This window comes from Silurus aristotelis, assembly GCF_946808225.1.
Source record: "Silurus aristotelis genome assembly, chromosome: 6".
In the NCBI taxonomy this organism is placed as follows: Eukaryota; Metazoa; Chordata; class Actinopteri; order Siluriformes; family Siluridae; genus Silurus; species Silurus aristotelis.
The window spans coordinates 31,716,394-31,733,747 of NC_139579.1; the positions used below are offsets into that span (position 1 = coordinate 31,716,394).

The 17,354-nt window shown below is 39.9% G+C and overlaps 1 protein-coding gene across 12 annotated transcripts in view; it reads left to right on the top strand.

The window, feature by feature from the left end:
• Nucleotides 1–17,354, top strand: part of dlgap2a (discs, large homolog-associated protein 2a) — a 274,067-nt gene that overhangs the window by 115,089 nt on the left and 141,624 nt on the right. For 4 of the 12 annotated variants that reach the window (XM_083544538.1, XM_083544531.1, XM_083544536.1 and 1 more), the window contains one exon: nt 10,793–10,825. The exons of the other annotated variants lie outside the window; for them this stretch is intronic. In XM_083544538.1, coding sequence (XP_083400664.1) covers nt 10,793–10,825 — 33 coding nt within the window. The remainder of the gene's footprint in view (nt 1–10,792; nt 10,826–17,354) is intronic. 12 annotated transcript variants of the gene reach the window in all.

Consider the following 17,354-nt stretch of genomic DNA (forward strand, 5'->3'; position numbering starts at 1 on the left):
GATCCTGGGTGGAGTGCAGTTATCTACACATTCAACTAGAGAAAAAGATCAGTTGTGTTACTTGTTAGTGAGATTAGACTTGCAGGATGAGGGAATGCTGAGTGAAAGGCTGTGAGTTCCAGTGGTGGACAGTAACAAAGTAAATGTAATTTGTTCCTGTAGTTGAGAAGCCGTTTCACGTATCTGTACTTTACTGGTGTTTCTATTTTGGGAGACTTTTACTTTAACTTCACTACATTTCAAACTTGAACTACATTTTGTGAAGTCAGTCGTTCCTTTTTATTTATTATTTTATTATTTATGGACAGATAAAAACTGGTCAAACATGCAGCAAGTCACAAATCAGAGTTTTTACTTGTACTTTAACTAAAGTCATATTTTACCAAATGTATCTCTACTTTAACTCAACTACAGGGTTTGTGTAGTTTCTTCACCACTGGTGAGTTCAAATCCATCCGAGCTATAATCATTTACATAGCAAAAATGAAAGGCTTTGGACCAAAATATGGCAAAAAAATGCAAAGTTTATAAAATTATATTATTGAAATTAATTGTTGAAAATGCAATTATTTTAATTTATTGTACCGTATTTTTCGGACTATAAGCCGCTACTTTTTTCCCACGTTTTGAACCCCGTGGCTTAAACAACGAAGCGGCTAATTTATGAATTTATGAATTTATAAATTTATTTTTTCCCGGTTTCACAAACTTCAAGCCAAAAAACTGAACCCCATAACATTAGACCAATGAAATTTCCGAACGGAAACAAAAAAACGCGCCTCACCTGTGTTCTGAGCTGCACGGCTTCGGAAGAAAAAACTTCCATCGGGTGATTTTTAAACGCACGACGATGCCAAAAGATAAACTCCCGAGAGAAATAGTTGTGAAAGGAAGGAGGAAGACAGTGAACAATGACTTTCTTGGTCGGCTACTGTTTAGATACAAGCCGTTGTAGCGTGTTGAGTCTGGGTGAAGGGAGAGCTCGCTAACTCCAGTTACAACAAAAATCATATAAACACAGACAGGTTTCCAAAACTCGTGCTTTTTTATTTTTCTTGGCAACAGCGTTACAGGTTAGTCAAAGAAACTTAGAAATGAGCATCAGAAAATAATAAGGACATATTCTTCGGTCTTGCACACACGCAGTAATACCGGAAAAATGCTGTGCCAGGCTACCACAATACTGCAACATATTTCACCCGTTACACCGTGTGTAATGTGTCTTTTGTTAAAGCCTGTGTAAAGTACATCAGTGTAGACAGGTGCGGCTTATAGACAGGTGCGGATTATTTATGTTCAAAATAAAAATATTTGCGGCTTATGGGTGCGCTTTATAGTCCGGAAATTACGGTAATTCTATTTACAATTCCATCAGCAAATTGATAAATTGCCAGGTGCATCCAGAAGCCATAAATCCACTTTCCTTCAGACATTTCTATCTGTATGTGATTCTTCCTCAAACCGTTACCACGAAGTTGGTCGGCACACACTTGTGTACAGGGTAAAACCCTACATCAGGATAAGAACTCCTGACCTACATCCTGCATCAGCTCTCTACCCAATTAGCTGGAGAAAAAGAGATCAGTTGTATTACTCAACCATGTAGGATGTTGGATTTATAATGAAAGGCTGTGAGATCAAATTCCTGGCCGCTGCTCCTGGGTCCTTGAGCACGGCCCTTAACTTCTCCTTTGTATAATTGTGAGTCGTTCTGAATAACGATGTCTGCCATAAGTGTCATAAATGTAGGACATTTTGCATTTCGCTGCGTTAAAACATCCTGTGAATTCTGACCTGTGAAGAAGATTGTTGTGTGTCGCAGCAAATCCGGTCGCGTCCCGTATTTGCAGCAGGTCTCCAAAAAGATTTCCAGTGTGACCGCAGATTTGAATTTGGACATTTAATTTTCTCAGATACAAAATCAGTAAATATTGGCTAGGATGAATTTAGTGATTGGTGAGTGTTTATGAAGTGTGTATGAGTGTGTGAGTGTGTGGTTATTGAGCGGTAGCAGTAGAAGTGCACTCTCAGCTTCTTGGGAAGTGTTCAGCTGAGCACAGGGATGAGCACCATCACCATCACCACCACTATCACCATCACCACCACTATCATCATCACCATCACCATCACCACCACTATCACCACCACCATCACCATCACCACCACTATCATCACCACCATCACCATCACCACCACTATCACCACCACCATCACCATCACCACCACCATCACGATCACCACCACTATCATCACCACCATCACCACCACTATCACCACCACCATCACCATCACCACCACTATCACCACCACCACCACCATCACCACCACCATCACCATCACCACCACTATCACCACCACCATCACCATCACCACCACCATCACCATCACCACCACTATCATTATCACCATCACCATCACCACCACTATCACCACCACCATCACCATCACCACCACTATCATCACCACCATCACCATCACCACCACTATCACCACCACCATCACCATCACCACCACTATCACCACCACCATCACCACCACTATCACCACCACCATCACCACCACTATCACCACCACCATCACCACCACTATCACCACCACCATCACCATCACCACCACTATCACCACCACCATCACCACCACTTTTACCACCACCATCACCACCACCATCACCGTCCCCACCACCACCACTATCACCACCACATCACCATCACCACCACTATCACCACCACCACCACCATCACCATCACCACCACTATCACCACCACCATCACCATCACCATCACCATTACCATCACCACGAAAATCAATAGCTATTGAAAAATTTATTTTTTGTGTGTGTGTGTGTGTGTGTGTGTGTGTGTGTTTGTGTGTGTGTGTGTGTGTGTGTGTGTGTGTGTGTGTAAACACTTGGACAGGATTTAAGCCCATTACTCAAAGCCAGAGTGTGTATTTGTGTATATGAGTGTTTCCTACAGCAGAGACCACACACACACACACACACACACACACACACACACACACACACACACACACACACACACACACACACACACAAGATGATGCTTGTAGTATTGTGCTTCTTTTACATTAATTCTCACAGAAACAATCTGAACTAATAATCTTCATTTTACATGGAAATAAAAAAGGGCTTTGGATCAACTTATGTCTCAAAACAGTAATTTTTTATTTTATTATTTAAATAAAATCAACTGAAATATTTAAAATAAAATCATTTTAATTAATTGTAATTCTATTTACAATTATACAATAAATTGAATAAAATGTCAGATGCACCTAGAAGCCATAAATCCATTTAATTCAAAAGACACGTGTTCAAAATTATTGGGACAGTCGAATGTGGGTCTTCCACAAACTGTTACCACAAATTTGGAGGCGCACCATTGTAAAGGATAAAACCCTAAATCAGGGTCAGAACAAACCCCCACAATTGCACTCCAAATTTATCTTTCTTTTTTTTTTTTTCCCAAAGTCAAAATGCCACACTGGAAGTAATTCCAATTTTTTGGTTTTTTATGTTTCTCTGAATTGTCTGAAAGGTCACAGTGAGGCCGTGAATGAATTTGGAAAATCACTTTCAGCAAATCACCTACAAGAAACTTCTTCCAGGAAATCAGTTCTATTCAACCACATTCTGAAGATCACTTTCAGGAAATCAGTTCCTAAAATCACTACATGCAAATCATTTCTAGGAAAACATATTTTCTGGAATTCAATTGCTAGAAATGACTTCCTGGAAGTTTATAGGAATTTCTTTACCTGTACATCCCCTCAGTCAATGCACACTAAATCAGATAACATCTCTAGGATACTTCACACCATCTGACTGGTAAGACATCAAGAAATCTTCAACTATAAGAACACGCATACTACAGACCAAATAGTTACAAGTTCACACACAGCCCAGTTGATAGAAACCGTATCTATTCCTCGGGTAGTAAAACCAAGAATTACATACACAAGATCCAGAAATAATCTTATTGCAGTTAAAACTGAAAAATGCCAGATAAACAAACACAACAAAGTTCTAAAGTTTGGTCTTTTAAACATTAGATCACTTGCACCCAAAGCACTGATTGTAAATGAGATGATCACAGAGAATAATCTCGATGCACTCTGTCTCACTGAGACCTGGATTAAACCAGGCGATTATATGGGTCTAAACGAGTCGACACCGTCAGGATATGTTTATAAGCATGAGCCCCGTCAGACTGGTCGTGGGGGGGGGGTGTAGGAATCATTTATAGTGCTTCTCTTAATGTTAGTCAGAGATTAGGATTCAGCTTTAAATCATTTGAAGTGCTCGTTCTTAAAATTGCACTTTCAGACATGCACAGAAAACTCGCTCTGGTCACCGTGTACAGACCCCCAGGACCCTACGCTGATTTTCTTCATGAGTTTGCTTGTTTTCTCTCAGACCTCTTGATCAGCTTTGATAAAGTGCTGCTTGTAGGAGATTTTAATATTCATGTAGATGATGTAAACGATGCTCTAGGATTATCATTTGTCGATTTACTAAATTCTTTTGGAGTTAAACAAAACGTCACCAGACCAACCCACCGTTTTAACCACACACTAGACTTAATAATATCCCACGGAGCAGACGTCACTGATATAGATATTTTACCTCAGAGTGATGACATCACAGACCATTATCTCCTACTGTACACACTACCGGTAGAGCAGATTAACCGTGTTTCACCACGTTATCGACCTGGTAGGACTATTATTCCAACCACTAAGGACAGATTCATAAATAACCTGCCTGATTTATCTCAATTTCACATTAAACCCATAACTGCTGATCATCTTGATGAGATGGCGAACAACATAGACCTTATCCTCACTAGCACTTTAGACACTGTTGCCCCCATCCAGTTAAAAAAGGTTCGAGAACAAGCACCTGCACCTTGGTATAATAGTCATACGCATGCCCTAAAGAGAACAGCACGTAATCTGGAGAGAAAATGGAGGAAAACTAAATTGGAGGTATTTAGAATTGCGTATAAAGACAGTATGCTTAGCTACAGACAGGCGCTAAAAGCTGCTAGAGCTAAACACCTGAGCAAACTCATAGAAAATAACAAAAACAATCCCAGGTTCCTTTTCAGTACAGTCGCTAAATTAACAACAAATCAGGGATCTGAAAAATGTGTTCCATCACAGTTTAGTAGTGAAGACTTTATGAATTTCTTCACTGAAAAAATAGATAACATTAGAAAAACAATTGTGGCAGTTCAACCTCTGACAGCATCTCCCGACACAATCGTGCTTACAACCCCACAACTACACTGTTTTACATGTATAGGACAGGAAGAGCTGTATGATGCTATTATGAAAGCTAAATCAACAACATGTCAGTTAGATCCAATTCCCACTAAACTACTGAAGGAAGTGTTATATACAGCTGGTGAGCCTCTTCTCAATATTATTAACTCCTCACTATCGTTAGGTCACGTCCCTAAATCCCTCAAGTTAGCAGTTATTAAACCCCTCATTAAAAAACCTAATCTGGATCCAAACACGCTATCGAATTACAGACTAATTTCAAATCTCCCATTTATGTCTAAGATCTTAGAAAAGATTGTCGCTGCCCAGTTATGTAACCACTTGCAGGAGAACAATATCTTTGAAGAGTTTCAGTCAGGTTTTAGGCCCCATCATAGCACAGAAACTGCTCTAGTTAAAATCACTAACGACCTGTTTTTAGCTTCAGACCAAGGCTACATCTCCCTATTAGTTTTACTAGATCTTAGTGCTGCGTTCGACACTATAGATCATGATCTTCTCCTCGATCGCTTACAGAATTACATCGGTATTCAGGGACAGGCATTAAGCTGGTTTAAATCCTACCTGTCCAATCGTTACCATTTCGTAGATTTAAATGGAGAGCTATCTAGGATAATGCTAGTAAATTATGGCGTGCCACAAGGGTCAGTTCTAGGACCCCTGCTTTTTACAATATACATGCTTCCATTAGGAAATATTATTAGAAGGCATGGAATTAGCTTTCATTGTTATGCTGATGATACCCAGCTATATATTTCATCCAAACCAGGCGATACAGCTCAATTAGCTCGCATAACTGAGTGTGTTGAAGAAATAAGAGATTGGATGACCCATAACTTTCTGCTATTAAATTCTGATAAAACGGAGATTTTGCTCATCGGCCCAAAAAATAGTACACAGAAGAATAGTACACCTGCATCATTAATAAACAAGCTTCAGTTAGTTCAGAATGCCGCAGCAAGAGTTCTTACTAGGTCAAGAAAATACGATCATATAACCCCAATCTTATCGTCCCTACATTGGCTTCCTATTAAGTTTCGAATAGACTACAAACTACTGCTACTCACTTATAAAGCACTAAATGGTTTGGCTCCCATGTATCTATCCAGTCTTTTAACACGCTACAATCCGTCACGCTCCCTGAGATCTCAAAACTCTGGGCTTCTAGTAGTTCCTAGAATAGCAAAGTCCACTAAAGGCGGTAGAGCATTTTCACATTTAGCTCCTAAACTCTGGAATAGTCTTCCTGACAGTGTTCGGGGTTCAGATACACTCTCCCAGTTTAAGTGTAGATTAAAAACATATCTTTTTAGCAAAGCCTACACATAACACACATCACACACATCACATCACAACCTTGTGCTCCAGAATATATGATTACATGCACATTATCAACTTGTGCTGTTAATATCATGAACAGCAGCTACGCTAATTCCTCTCCACTGCTTCTCTTTCTCTCCTCATCCCGAGGCATCCTGAGGTTTGGCCAGCTCCAGTCACGTCCCACCTCGTGAAGATTATGGACCTATTGATCATCGAGAAGTAGATGCTGAGTGTTTAAAGGCCCTGGCATGGAGAAGCTGATGCTGGATCTATGATGATCACAAATTGTTCTGTATTGTTGAAAGATTTATGACCAAACTCTTGATGTCACCCATATGAGGATGGGTTCCCCTTTGAGTCTGGTTCCTCTCAAGGTTTCTTCCTCATATCATCTAAGGGAGTTTTTCCTTGCCACAGTCGCCACGGCTGCTCATCAGGGACAAACGCACACCATTCACCTTCACTGTTGTTTTCTGTAAAGCTGCTTTGAGACAATGTCTGTTGTGAAAAGCGCTATACAAATAAACTTGACTTGACTTGACACTACGTAGCCAGAAGTATTCAGACACGTGACCAGCCAGGAGATGTCTTGGTTGAATAAGACATCTTTAGATGCTGTAGCATGAAATTCTCCCTTTACTCAAACCTGTTCCAGCATGATGATGCCCCTGTGCTCCATGAAAATATGATGTACATGGTTTGGAAGACGAGGAAGTTCATCACCTCCATCAGTACCTGACTTTACTAACACCTGCCATAAAATCTAGAGGAACATTTTCCCAGAAGAGTGGAGGTTATTCTAACAGTAAATGCGAATCCTATGCTCGGGTGTCCACAAACTTTTGTCCACATATTTGCTTGTACAGAGATGTTTATGGTGTTCAAAAAAGCTCTTCAGCTATTGCATAATAACGCGGCAAACTTTCCTGTTAGCAGTGCGCTGTAGAATAACTGTATGTTCCTGAGAACAGACCAAAAAAAGAAGCTAGGAAAAAAGAAAAGCTAATTAGCGCTGCTGACTAGCGCTGCTCACATGAACGAGGCTAATATGCAAATCCTGGAGTTAATTACAAACCCTGGCGCGAACGAGCGTACCCAGACTTTTGTCTTACAGATAAAGACAGAGCAGTGTGGTTCGAGCTTCAGCGCAGGAGCTAGACAACGAGCAGACGGCTCACGCAGCTCGGACGCTGGAAGCGAGTGTTTATCTCTCCTGTTCGAGATGCCGTTTGTGCCCGTGTTTTTGTCGACCAGAGAATGACAGAGTTGCTTTTGTATTTGTTTGAATGTGTGTGTGTGTGTGTGTGTGTGTGTGTGTGTGTGTGTGTGTGTGTGTGTGTGTGTGTGTGTGTGGAGTCGTATGCATGGGAGAGATAAAGACAGGACAATGCTACAAAAGCTAGCTTTATAGCCTCACAGAGGTTTAGAATTGTCTCTGACTCGAGTCTCGTGTGAAGTCATACTCGTTTTTGCCATTTTCACAGATTAAAACCGAGTTTATCACACAACTGGCCGAGCTTTTCACCGATACACAGCTGCGAGCAGGAAGAGATGGCCCAGGATTTAGCTAATTTCTTTGGGGGTTTTTTAGGGCTGTCTTTTTACAATTAAGTGTGTGTGTGTGTGTGTGTGTGTGTGTGTGTGTGTGTGTGTGTGTGTGTGTGTGTTTAGAGGCTGAAAAGTTTCCCCTCCGCTAATATGTGCTATATTGCCAAAAGTATCAGACGCAAACTAATGTACAGGGCGTCTTTGGATGCGGCAGCATGAAATTTTCCCTTCACTGGAACCATGAGATACAAATCTGTTCCAGCATGACACAAAGTGCACAACGCCAGCTCCATGAAGATCTGCTTTCCATGAATTGGAGTGGAAGATCTCCTGCTATAGAGCTTCAAACCTATTGGGATGATTAGAAGAACGCTGCCTGCACCTTAGGCCGCCTGACCTCACCTACATCAGTAACTGCCTTTACTACACTCTTCCGGCTAAATGATTTTTCACACAAATTTCTACAAAAATTTTGTTGAAAATCTTTCCAGAAGAGTAGAACTTATAATAAGAGCAAATGAGGACTAAAAGTGGAGAGGGATATTCAAAAAGAAGCACATAGCGAGTTTATGGTTAGGTGTCCACAAACTATTGGCCATATAATGTACATTTAAGCATCAGGACCGTTATACGGAGCAAAGCAGAAAAGCATGAATTCCTCTGAAGATGCTGATCCTGAAAACTCACTTCCTGTTTGTGGAGACGGCTTCCGTAATTATTGTTTGACTAAATAAACATCACGTAGCCATGGCAATTATTACACACCTTCTATTACACTGAAGCGTCTGAAGAGCCTGCGTTCGTCATTACTGTGGAAACACTGGCTGAACCAATCAGAATTCAGAATTCCAAACGAGTGATGAACGAGTCATTAACCCAGCAAGTCACGGAAAAGTATCGGTGCAGCCGTGATTCCGCCTTCGTTTAATTACGCTGATTAATCATAAAACAATGACACAGGGATCAGAGGACACAGAGAGGCTTAGTAGCTCATTTCTTCATCATTTCTTTTTAAGTATTTAAAGAAAAATGAATGGTCAGAGATAGATCGTGAAGGAAACCTGAAATAACCTGAAATTCTAAATACTAGCTACTGTGCAGAATTTACTTTCAGGAAATCTATCTCTGAATAATTTACTTCCAGGAAAAATTTTTTACAAAACCATTGGCTAGAAAATCATGTCCAGGAAATCAATTCCAGAAAACCATTTCCGAAAAACCACTTCCTGAAAAACTTCCTGGAAATCACTTGTAAGAAACCATTGTCTGAATAATCAATTCCAGAAAACCATTTCTAAGAAACCAATTCCTGAACAATCACTTTCTGTAAAATCACTTCCAGAAAATCACTTTATAGAAAATCATTTTCAGGAAATAAATTCAAGTAAAGCTACAAATTTCTAAGAATCCACTATCCTGAAAAATCACTTCCAGGAAACCACTTGTAAGAAACCATTGTCTAGAAAAATCAATCAAACAATTTCTAAGAAACCACTTCCAGAAAAACTAATTCCTGAAAAAAATACCACTTCCGGAAATATCACTTATCACTGGAAATGGCTTGTAAGAAACCATTGTCTAGAAAATCACTTTTAGGAAGTTAATCACAGGAAACCATTTCTAAGAAACCACTTCTTTAAAAATCGCTTTCTATAAAATCACTTCCAGGAAACCAATTCCTGAAAAATCACTTTCTGGAAAAAAAAAAAATCATAATAAAAAAAAAAAAATCACTTTTCTGGAAAAAAAAATTTTTTTAAATAAAAAAATCACTTCCTGGAAATCAATTCCAAAAAAATACTTGTAAGAAACCACTGTCTTGAAAATCATTTCTAGGAAATCAATTTCAGGAAACCTCAAAATTTCTTAGAAACTACGTTCTAGAAATCACTTCCTGTAAAATCACTTACAAAATATTTTTCAAGTAACCGCTTAAAGAAATCCTCTTCCTTGACATCACTTGCAAGAAATAATTTGTGGAAATCAATGTCAGGAATTCCTGAGAAGTTTAGAGGCTGGAATGTCTTTACGTTTTCCAAAAGTATTGGGACAGCTGACTTTTCTAAACATGTGTTGAAAGTCTTGAATGAAATTTTGTCTTTACTTAAACTAGAAGACTAAACCTGTTCCAGCATGACAAAGCTCGTGTGCACAAAGCCAGCTCCATGAAGATCTGCTTTCCAGCATGATTGGAGTGGAAGATCTCCTGCTATAAAGCTTCAACCCTATTAAACCATCTTTTAGCTGAACAAATCTCCAAAAGAAATGGAACATGGTACATTTAAGTGCTAAGCTAATAAAGTGTTTATAAACCGTAATCATGACTCTGGAGTATGAGGATGTGAGCACCATGAGGGGATTTTTCAGTTCTCTGGTTCCGAGAGAGTGATGCAGTGTGTCCTCACTGTGCCTGAGGTGCTTCAGTGATCAGGAAACACTCTGAGGTGTGAAATACATGGCTTTAATCTCAGCGCGGAAAAAGTTGCACCTCTTATATTAGCTCTTCAGGGCCGAATGTGTTCGCTGTAAAACGGCTTCGGGGTCTTGGCTTTGCGTGGGCTTCACCATTTCTCTCTCTTGTCTCCTTGTTTTCTCTGCCATTGTTTTCTCGTAGAGTCACAGTGCATGCTGTGTGCTGAAGCAGAAGGTGAGTGGGCCTTGCTTTTCCTTCATTCTCTAAATTTCGCTCATTTCATTAACTCCAGGGAGCACTTTCATTGTGTGTGTGTGTGTGTGTGTGTGTGTGTGTGTGTGTGTGTGTGTGTGTGTGTGTGTTAGAGACGGATTATTTCCCATAGATCCTTGAGTTTTCCTGGATGTTTACTCCCACCTTCTTTTGGTCATCATGCTGAAAAAACTGCGTACGGAATGCAGTACTGCGCGCTACATGCTAATTCTCATCACTTTAATATTATAGCTAGCTAGATGTTTATCTGATGACAGAGAAAATTGATGGACAACAAAAACAAATATGACAGATAACAGAAAAACAAATATGGTAAACAGAAAAAGAAAAACTATGGTGGATGACAGAAAACAGATATGGAAGGTGACAGAAAAACAAATATAATAGATGACAGAAAACATATATGGTAGATACGAAAAATACGGTAGATGGTAGAAAAACAAAGATGGCCGTTGAGTTACATTACGTGACTGGATTCTAAAGGGGTTCAGATCAGATTTTCTACAACATGTAAATGTCTGAGAAGGACTCCGGGGGTCATGTGGTCTCCTACACCATGATAGAGTCTGATTCTCAGGATGTGGTTATTATTATTTATTATTATTAGATATTAAATGTTGTCATGTAAATGTGTTTATCGCTCAGATCTAAACCCTGTCGGTGGTTTGTGCTTTTCTATTTCACACACTTCACATTTCTATAAGATAATAATTATAAGACAGAGCAGAGCAGCAGCCTGATGATTGGCTGAGCTCGTTAAAGGGGGAGGGACCCTTACAGGAAGCTGTGTGTGTGTGTGTGTGTGCATGTGCACTACTGACCTCTCCACTCTCTCTCTCTCTCTCTCTCTCTCTCTCTCTCTCTCTCTCTCTCTCTGTCTATTACATTATTTTCTATCTTTCTTATTTCTCTCCTCGCTCTCTCTCACTCTCACTCTCTCTCTTTCTCTCTCTCTCTCTCTCTCTCTCTCTCTCTCTCTCTCTCTCTCTCTCTCTGTGTCTATTACATTATTTTCTATCTTTCTTATCTCTCTCTCTCTCTCTCTCTCTCTCTCTCTCTCTCTCTCTCTCTCTCTCTCTCTCTCTCTCTCTGTGTCTATTACATTATTTTCTATCTTTCTTATCTCTCTCTCCTCTCCTTCGCTCTCTCTTTAACATTTTCTTTGCCTCTCTTCTTTTTTTCTCTTTGTTCTCTTCAGCTCTCTATCACACGTCTCTCGTTCTGTCATTCGGAACATATCAGTCTCTCTCTCTCTCTCTCTCTCTCTCTCTCTCTCTCTCTCTCTCTCTCTCTCTCTCTCTCTCTCTTTATCTCTCTCTCTCTCTCTCTGCAGAGCTTTGCGTCAGTGTGCTAGACTCAGTCATGCTTTGCTGCTCGCTGTCTTCTCCTCCGTTCTCAGTGCTCTTCACCACACACTTCCAGACTCATTCGAAATAAATAAGTGAACAGAAACGAGAAACTCAGAAATCGGCGATCGATTTAAGAGAGAGAGAGAGAGAGAGAGAGAGAGAGAGAGAGAGAGAGAGAGAGAGATGTGGAAACGCCTCTGCATGAGAATCATCTCAGATCCCTAAATAACTCCATTGACAGTTGAAGAGATCATCAGTGTGGACATGTTCATGATGTCCCTGCTGGACACACCACTTTGCGTACTTGTCCCGTGTCTCTGGAGGTTTTTTAATTGCTGTATAGCGTGTGTGGTTTGGGACGAGGCCCGAGTCGTGGTGCTGATGATGTATTTGGGCCTGATGATCGTTCACATGGGGAATCAGAAGGACTCGAGTCTTCTGATTGGATTAAAACCGATTCAAATCCAGTCCCATAATGACCAGCATGACCTTACTGCAACCACACACACACACACACACACACACACACACACACACACACACACACACACACACACACACACCGAGTTCTCTCATGAAAACGCTAAAGAATCCAAAGCACTAGGGTTAGCCGCTAACCAGGAAGTGTCCAGCGGCTAACGCTAGCATTATGGATTCTTTAGCTTCTTTTTTTTATGATGGAAGGAATGAAGACATTTGTTAAAGTCTGCTGAAATAAGTAGAACAGATATGTAGATCATATCTTTAGAAAACTACCCACACACACACACACACACACACACACACACACACACACACACACACACACATTTACACATATGTATTACCCAAATGAGATCTAACAAATGTAAACTATTTAACTCAATTTATTCACTTTTATTAAATTAATTTAATTTGTGCTAATTTAATCGATTACTTAATTAATCAATATTTGTTTCCTGAAACAGTTTAAAAACTAAAAGTACTTTATTTGGTTTTGGGGTTAAAATAGCTTTTTATTCTGTCAATAACTTCATAAAAAAGCAACAAATGTTCACAAACTCGACCTGGGAAAGTGGAATTGGTTCTGTAGGTCCTGTAGATCTGCTGCATTAAGAGCTAGTTATCTTGGTACAGTAAGTTCATCCCTAAATGAACATCTGCTGTAGCTGTGTTCCCTCAGACTTTACTAACACCCTCATGGCTAAATGAATGAATCTCACAAATTTCCACAAAATTGAAAAAAATCTTCCCAGAAGACTAGAGCTTATTATAAATGTGAATGGGGATTCAGTGTGGAATGAGATCTTATGGTCAGGTGTTTTTTTTGGAAACAATGCTCCAGTGGAAGAGATTTAACAAGTGAGTGTGTGTGTGTGTGTGTGTGTGTGTGTGTGTGTGTGTGTGTGTGTGTGTGTGTGTGTCTTAGGGACGAGCCCAAGACCCCGCGCTGGCACATGTCCCATTCTTTCTTATCTTTCCAGGGACATTTTTTGGGTCCACACAGAGAACAAAGAAGTTTAAAGCCGCCTACAGGACCGAAAAGTCTTTACTAACACACACACACACACACACACACACACACACACACACACACACACACACACACACAGAAACACATATGTACACACGCACAAATTCTTTTGAGATATCAGGAAAATAGCAGGCGCTGAACTGAATAAATGGAGAGGAGCAATTAAAGCCGAATCTCTGTTCACTGTGAGATAAACAAATCTAGCTTTTGTGTTTCGGTCCGAGAGACAATTTGTCAATCATTTTTTATACAGAGACACAGAACGTTGTCTTTGTGTCTGTGTGTGTGTGTGTGTGTGTGTGTGTGTGTGTGTGTGTGTGTGTGTGTGTGTGTGTGTGTGTGTGTGTGATTGTGGTTGACTGAGAAAAAAAAGTGATGGAAGGCATCAAAAAGTAAAATATGTTTCCAGATTTGCACACTCCAGCTTGTGTGTGTGTGTGTGTGTGTGTGTGTGTGTGTGTGTGTGTGTGTGTGTGTGTGAGTGTGAGTGTGAGAGAAATAACACATCAGACAACTCGAGTCAAGGGAGTGTGTGAGAAGATGGAAGCGTCACTCCCCTTGGGTAATCTTATACAGAAGAGAATAACAGTAAGAAAGCAACATCAAAAAAAGACCTCCGTTCTTCTGGGAAGATGTTCAACTAGATTTGGTGAAGGTCTGTGAAGATCTGTGAAGATTCCACCAGCTTTAAAGGTGTTAGTAAAATCAGCTAGGTGAGCTGAGGAGGTTTCTGGTTCAGTCAGTGTTCACATTCCTCATGTTCAACATTCATCTTCCACATCTTCCAAACCCTATAGAAAGCATATCCACATGGAGCTGGCTTTGGGCACATTGTGACATGCTGGAGCAGGTTCATGTGAAGGCAAAATGTCATGCTACAGCATCAGAATATAATTGTGTGTACAACTTTGTTGTAACAGATTGGAAAAGAAACAATATACATTCAGTGTCCCAATACTTTTGGGCATACAGCATACATCAACTATATAGTTGTTAATTAAACTGTTGCTATAGAAACAATACTGGGTATTCATCCTTTGAAGGGCTTGTAGTATTTATGTAAGTATACACTGATCAGACATAACATTATAACATTCTGACATTACACTGGTCCTCCGGAACTCGCAGGGGGGTTACGTTCCAAGACCCCCTGTGAGTTCCGAAATCCATGAATTTTGGATGCACCCCCGCAGCCTCGTGGTCCCCCTGATACACTTTATGTCACTTTAATACAATTATGTGTTTTTAAAATGTTTATGAAATTTGTTAATAAAAACAATAGTTTAAAATATTATTCCTAACGTTCCTGAACATTTGGTCCCTCTGCGGATTCCTGCCAGAAAAACACTGAAGAACACCGATGATCTCTTCATCATGGAACCTGGTAGTGTGTGGATTTATTTATTAGACAACAAATGAACATTTTGTCCTCAAAGTTGATGTTAGGAAAAATGGGCTTAACTTAATCGCACATTTGTATCTGGTATAAGTGTACCTTAAATTAATCATTTTCAAGATCTTAAAACTTTAATCAACATGGACAAATATTGATGCTGTGAAGCCAAACTCAATATAGAGCAGGAAGACAAAATATTCTTGTAAATGTTTTGAAGTAATGATGGTGTTTAAAATTACGTAAAACTTCAGGACATTAAACGGAACTTTTGCTATGTTTCCACACGGACGGTTTTAATTGCCGGATTTGGTGCTGATATGAGACTTGGTGCATGTTTAATGTTTACTGATTAAAAATCTGTGAATCTTTCTTATATTTGAGTAAAGAAAGGACGTTGTGAATGAATGTGTTGAGTTGAAGGTTTTATTTTCGTCTTTTATATATTAAATTATTTATCGCGCGTTAATAAAATTTGTGCCGTTAAAATGAACGCACCAGTTTGACAGCTCTAGTAAATACACACACACACACACACACACACACACACATAGAGTGTGAGACTGAAAGTTTGTACATTGCACCAAAAAAGGTGCTTGGCTTTTCCGAAAGCTGCTAAAATATTCTCCGGCAAGCCGCTAGTTTTAAATTAGCGCTGGGCGAGCTAAAAATGAAGCAGAAGCTGCTAATTTGACTTGGAGGAATTCACAGTGTTTTTTTTTAATGATACATGCCCAGCATTTTCGACTGGCTGCGATCAGCACTATGCAAGAAAACAAATGCTAATCGCTGTAACAGCGTGCTAGCGACAGGCCGCTGTACCACCCTGCTACGTTCGTTAGCGCTACTGCTTTGTGCTCTCAGGGCATTTTTTTCTGCGCTGTTTTTTTCTAGTTCATAAACCTTCTCACTATGCTTTACACTTTACAAATATAAACATGGCCGATGTGTTAGTTTGTTTTTTTGGGTTTTTTTTTTGCTTTTACGCTAATTAACAAGCAGTGAAGAGGGTCAGACATTCCACACTTTATCTTCTGGTTGAAGCTCTTCAGTTCAGCATAACAATCGAGGAGAGTTTACGGCATGATCGCACACTTCATCGTGTTAGTCATCCCGTGTGGCTTTAAATAGCCCTATTGAATTAAACCAAAGAGCGAAAAAAGCCGAAAAAATTACAAACTGGGACATAAAATGCCTGAAATTGTAAAATAAGTTTCACTCACGTATTATAATCACTTATAATCATTTTGATTACAATGCTATCGGAATGAACAGAATCTTGCGTCATGCGTCCCCCTGTAGGTGCGAATGGTTCGGCCCGTCTCCCACACTTTCAGAATTCAATTCAATTCATTTTTATTTGTATTGCGCTTTTAACAATGAATATTGTCTCAAAGCAGCTTTACACAAATAATGTGGTGATTGAAAGTAAATATGTTCTTAATGAGTAAGTTTGTCCCTGATAAGCGAGACGGTGGCGACTGTGGTGAAGAAAAAACTCCCCGAGACGGCATAATGAAGAAACCTTGAGAGGAACCAGACTCAAGAGGGACCCCATCCTCATCTGGGCTGCACCTAATGTCCATTTATAGCAGATATACAATGTTGCAGGGTGCAGTGATGATGATCAGAAGTGCAAAGAAGTCCTGAGTCAATGTAGAAGACTGACATTAGCTACAGTCCAATCCATCCTCAAAGCGCGCGTGTTGGCTGTGTGGTAAGAAGCAACCAAACAATCCATGGTGTCTCCATTTAGCGCTATATTTAATGCTCTGGAGAGTCCATATTGTGTTTTTTCTTCTCTTCTAAATTATCTCTGACACTGGAGACTCCTTCTGTAAAAAGTTAAAACATCTCCAGGTTACAGAGGATGTCCCTGTGAAGGAGCTGTTGCTATAGAAACATATACAGTATAAAGGAGCTGTTGCTGTAGAAATGAAAAAAATATATATTTAGCACTTTTCCACTCATATATGGTTGTTCTCCAAAATGTTACCACAAAGTTGATGGCACACAATTATACAGCATGAACTAGGAGACCCAAAACGTGTTCCAGCATGATAATGCTCTTGTGCACAAAGTCAGCTCCATGAACATCTGCTTCACATCAGTTGGGAGTGGAAGATCTCCTGCTGTCGATTGAATTGAATGTTCGGAATGTGAACGCTGACTGCACCCCTGTAGTGATGTGTCATTCATTTCGAGTGATTCATTAATGCGACTCAGAAGAACGAG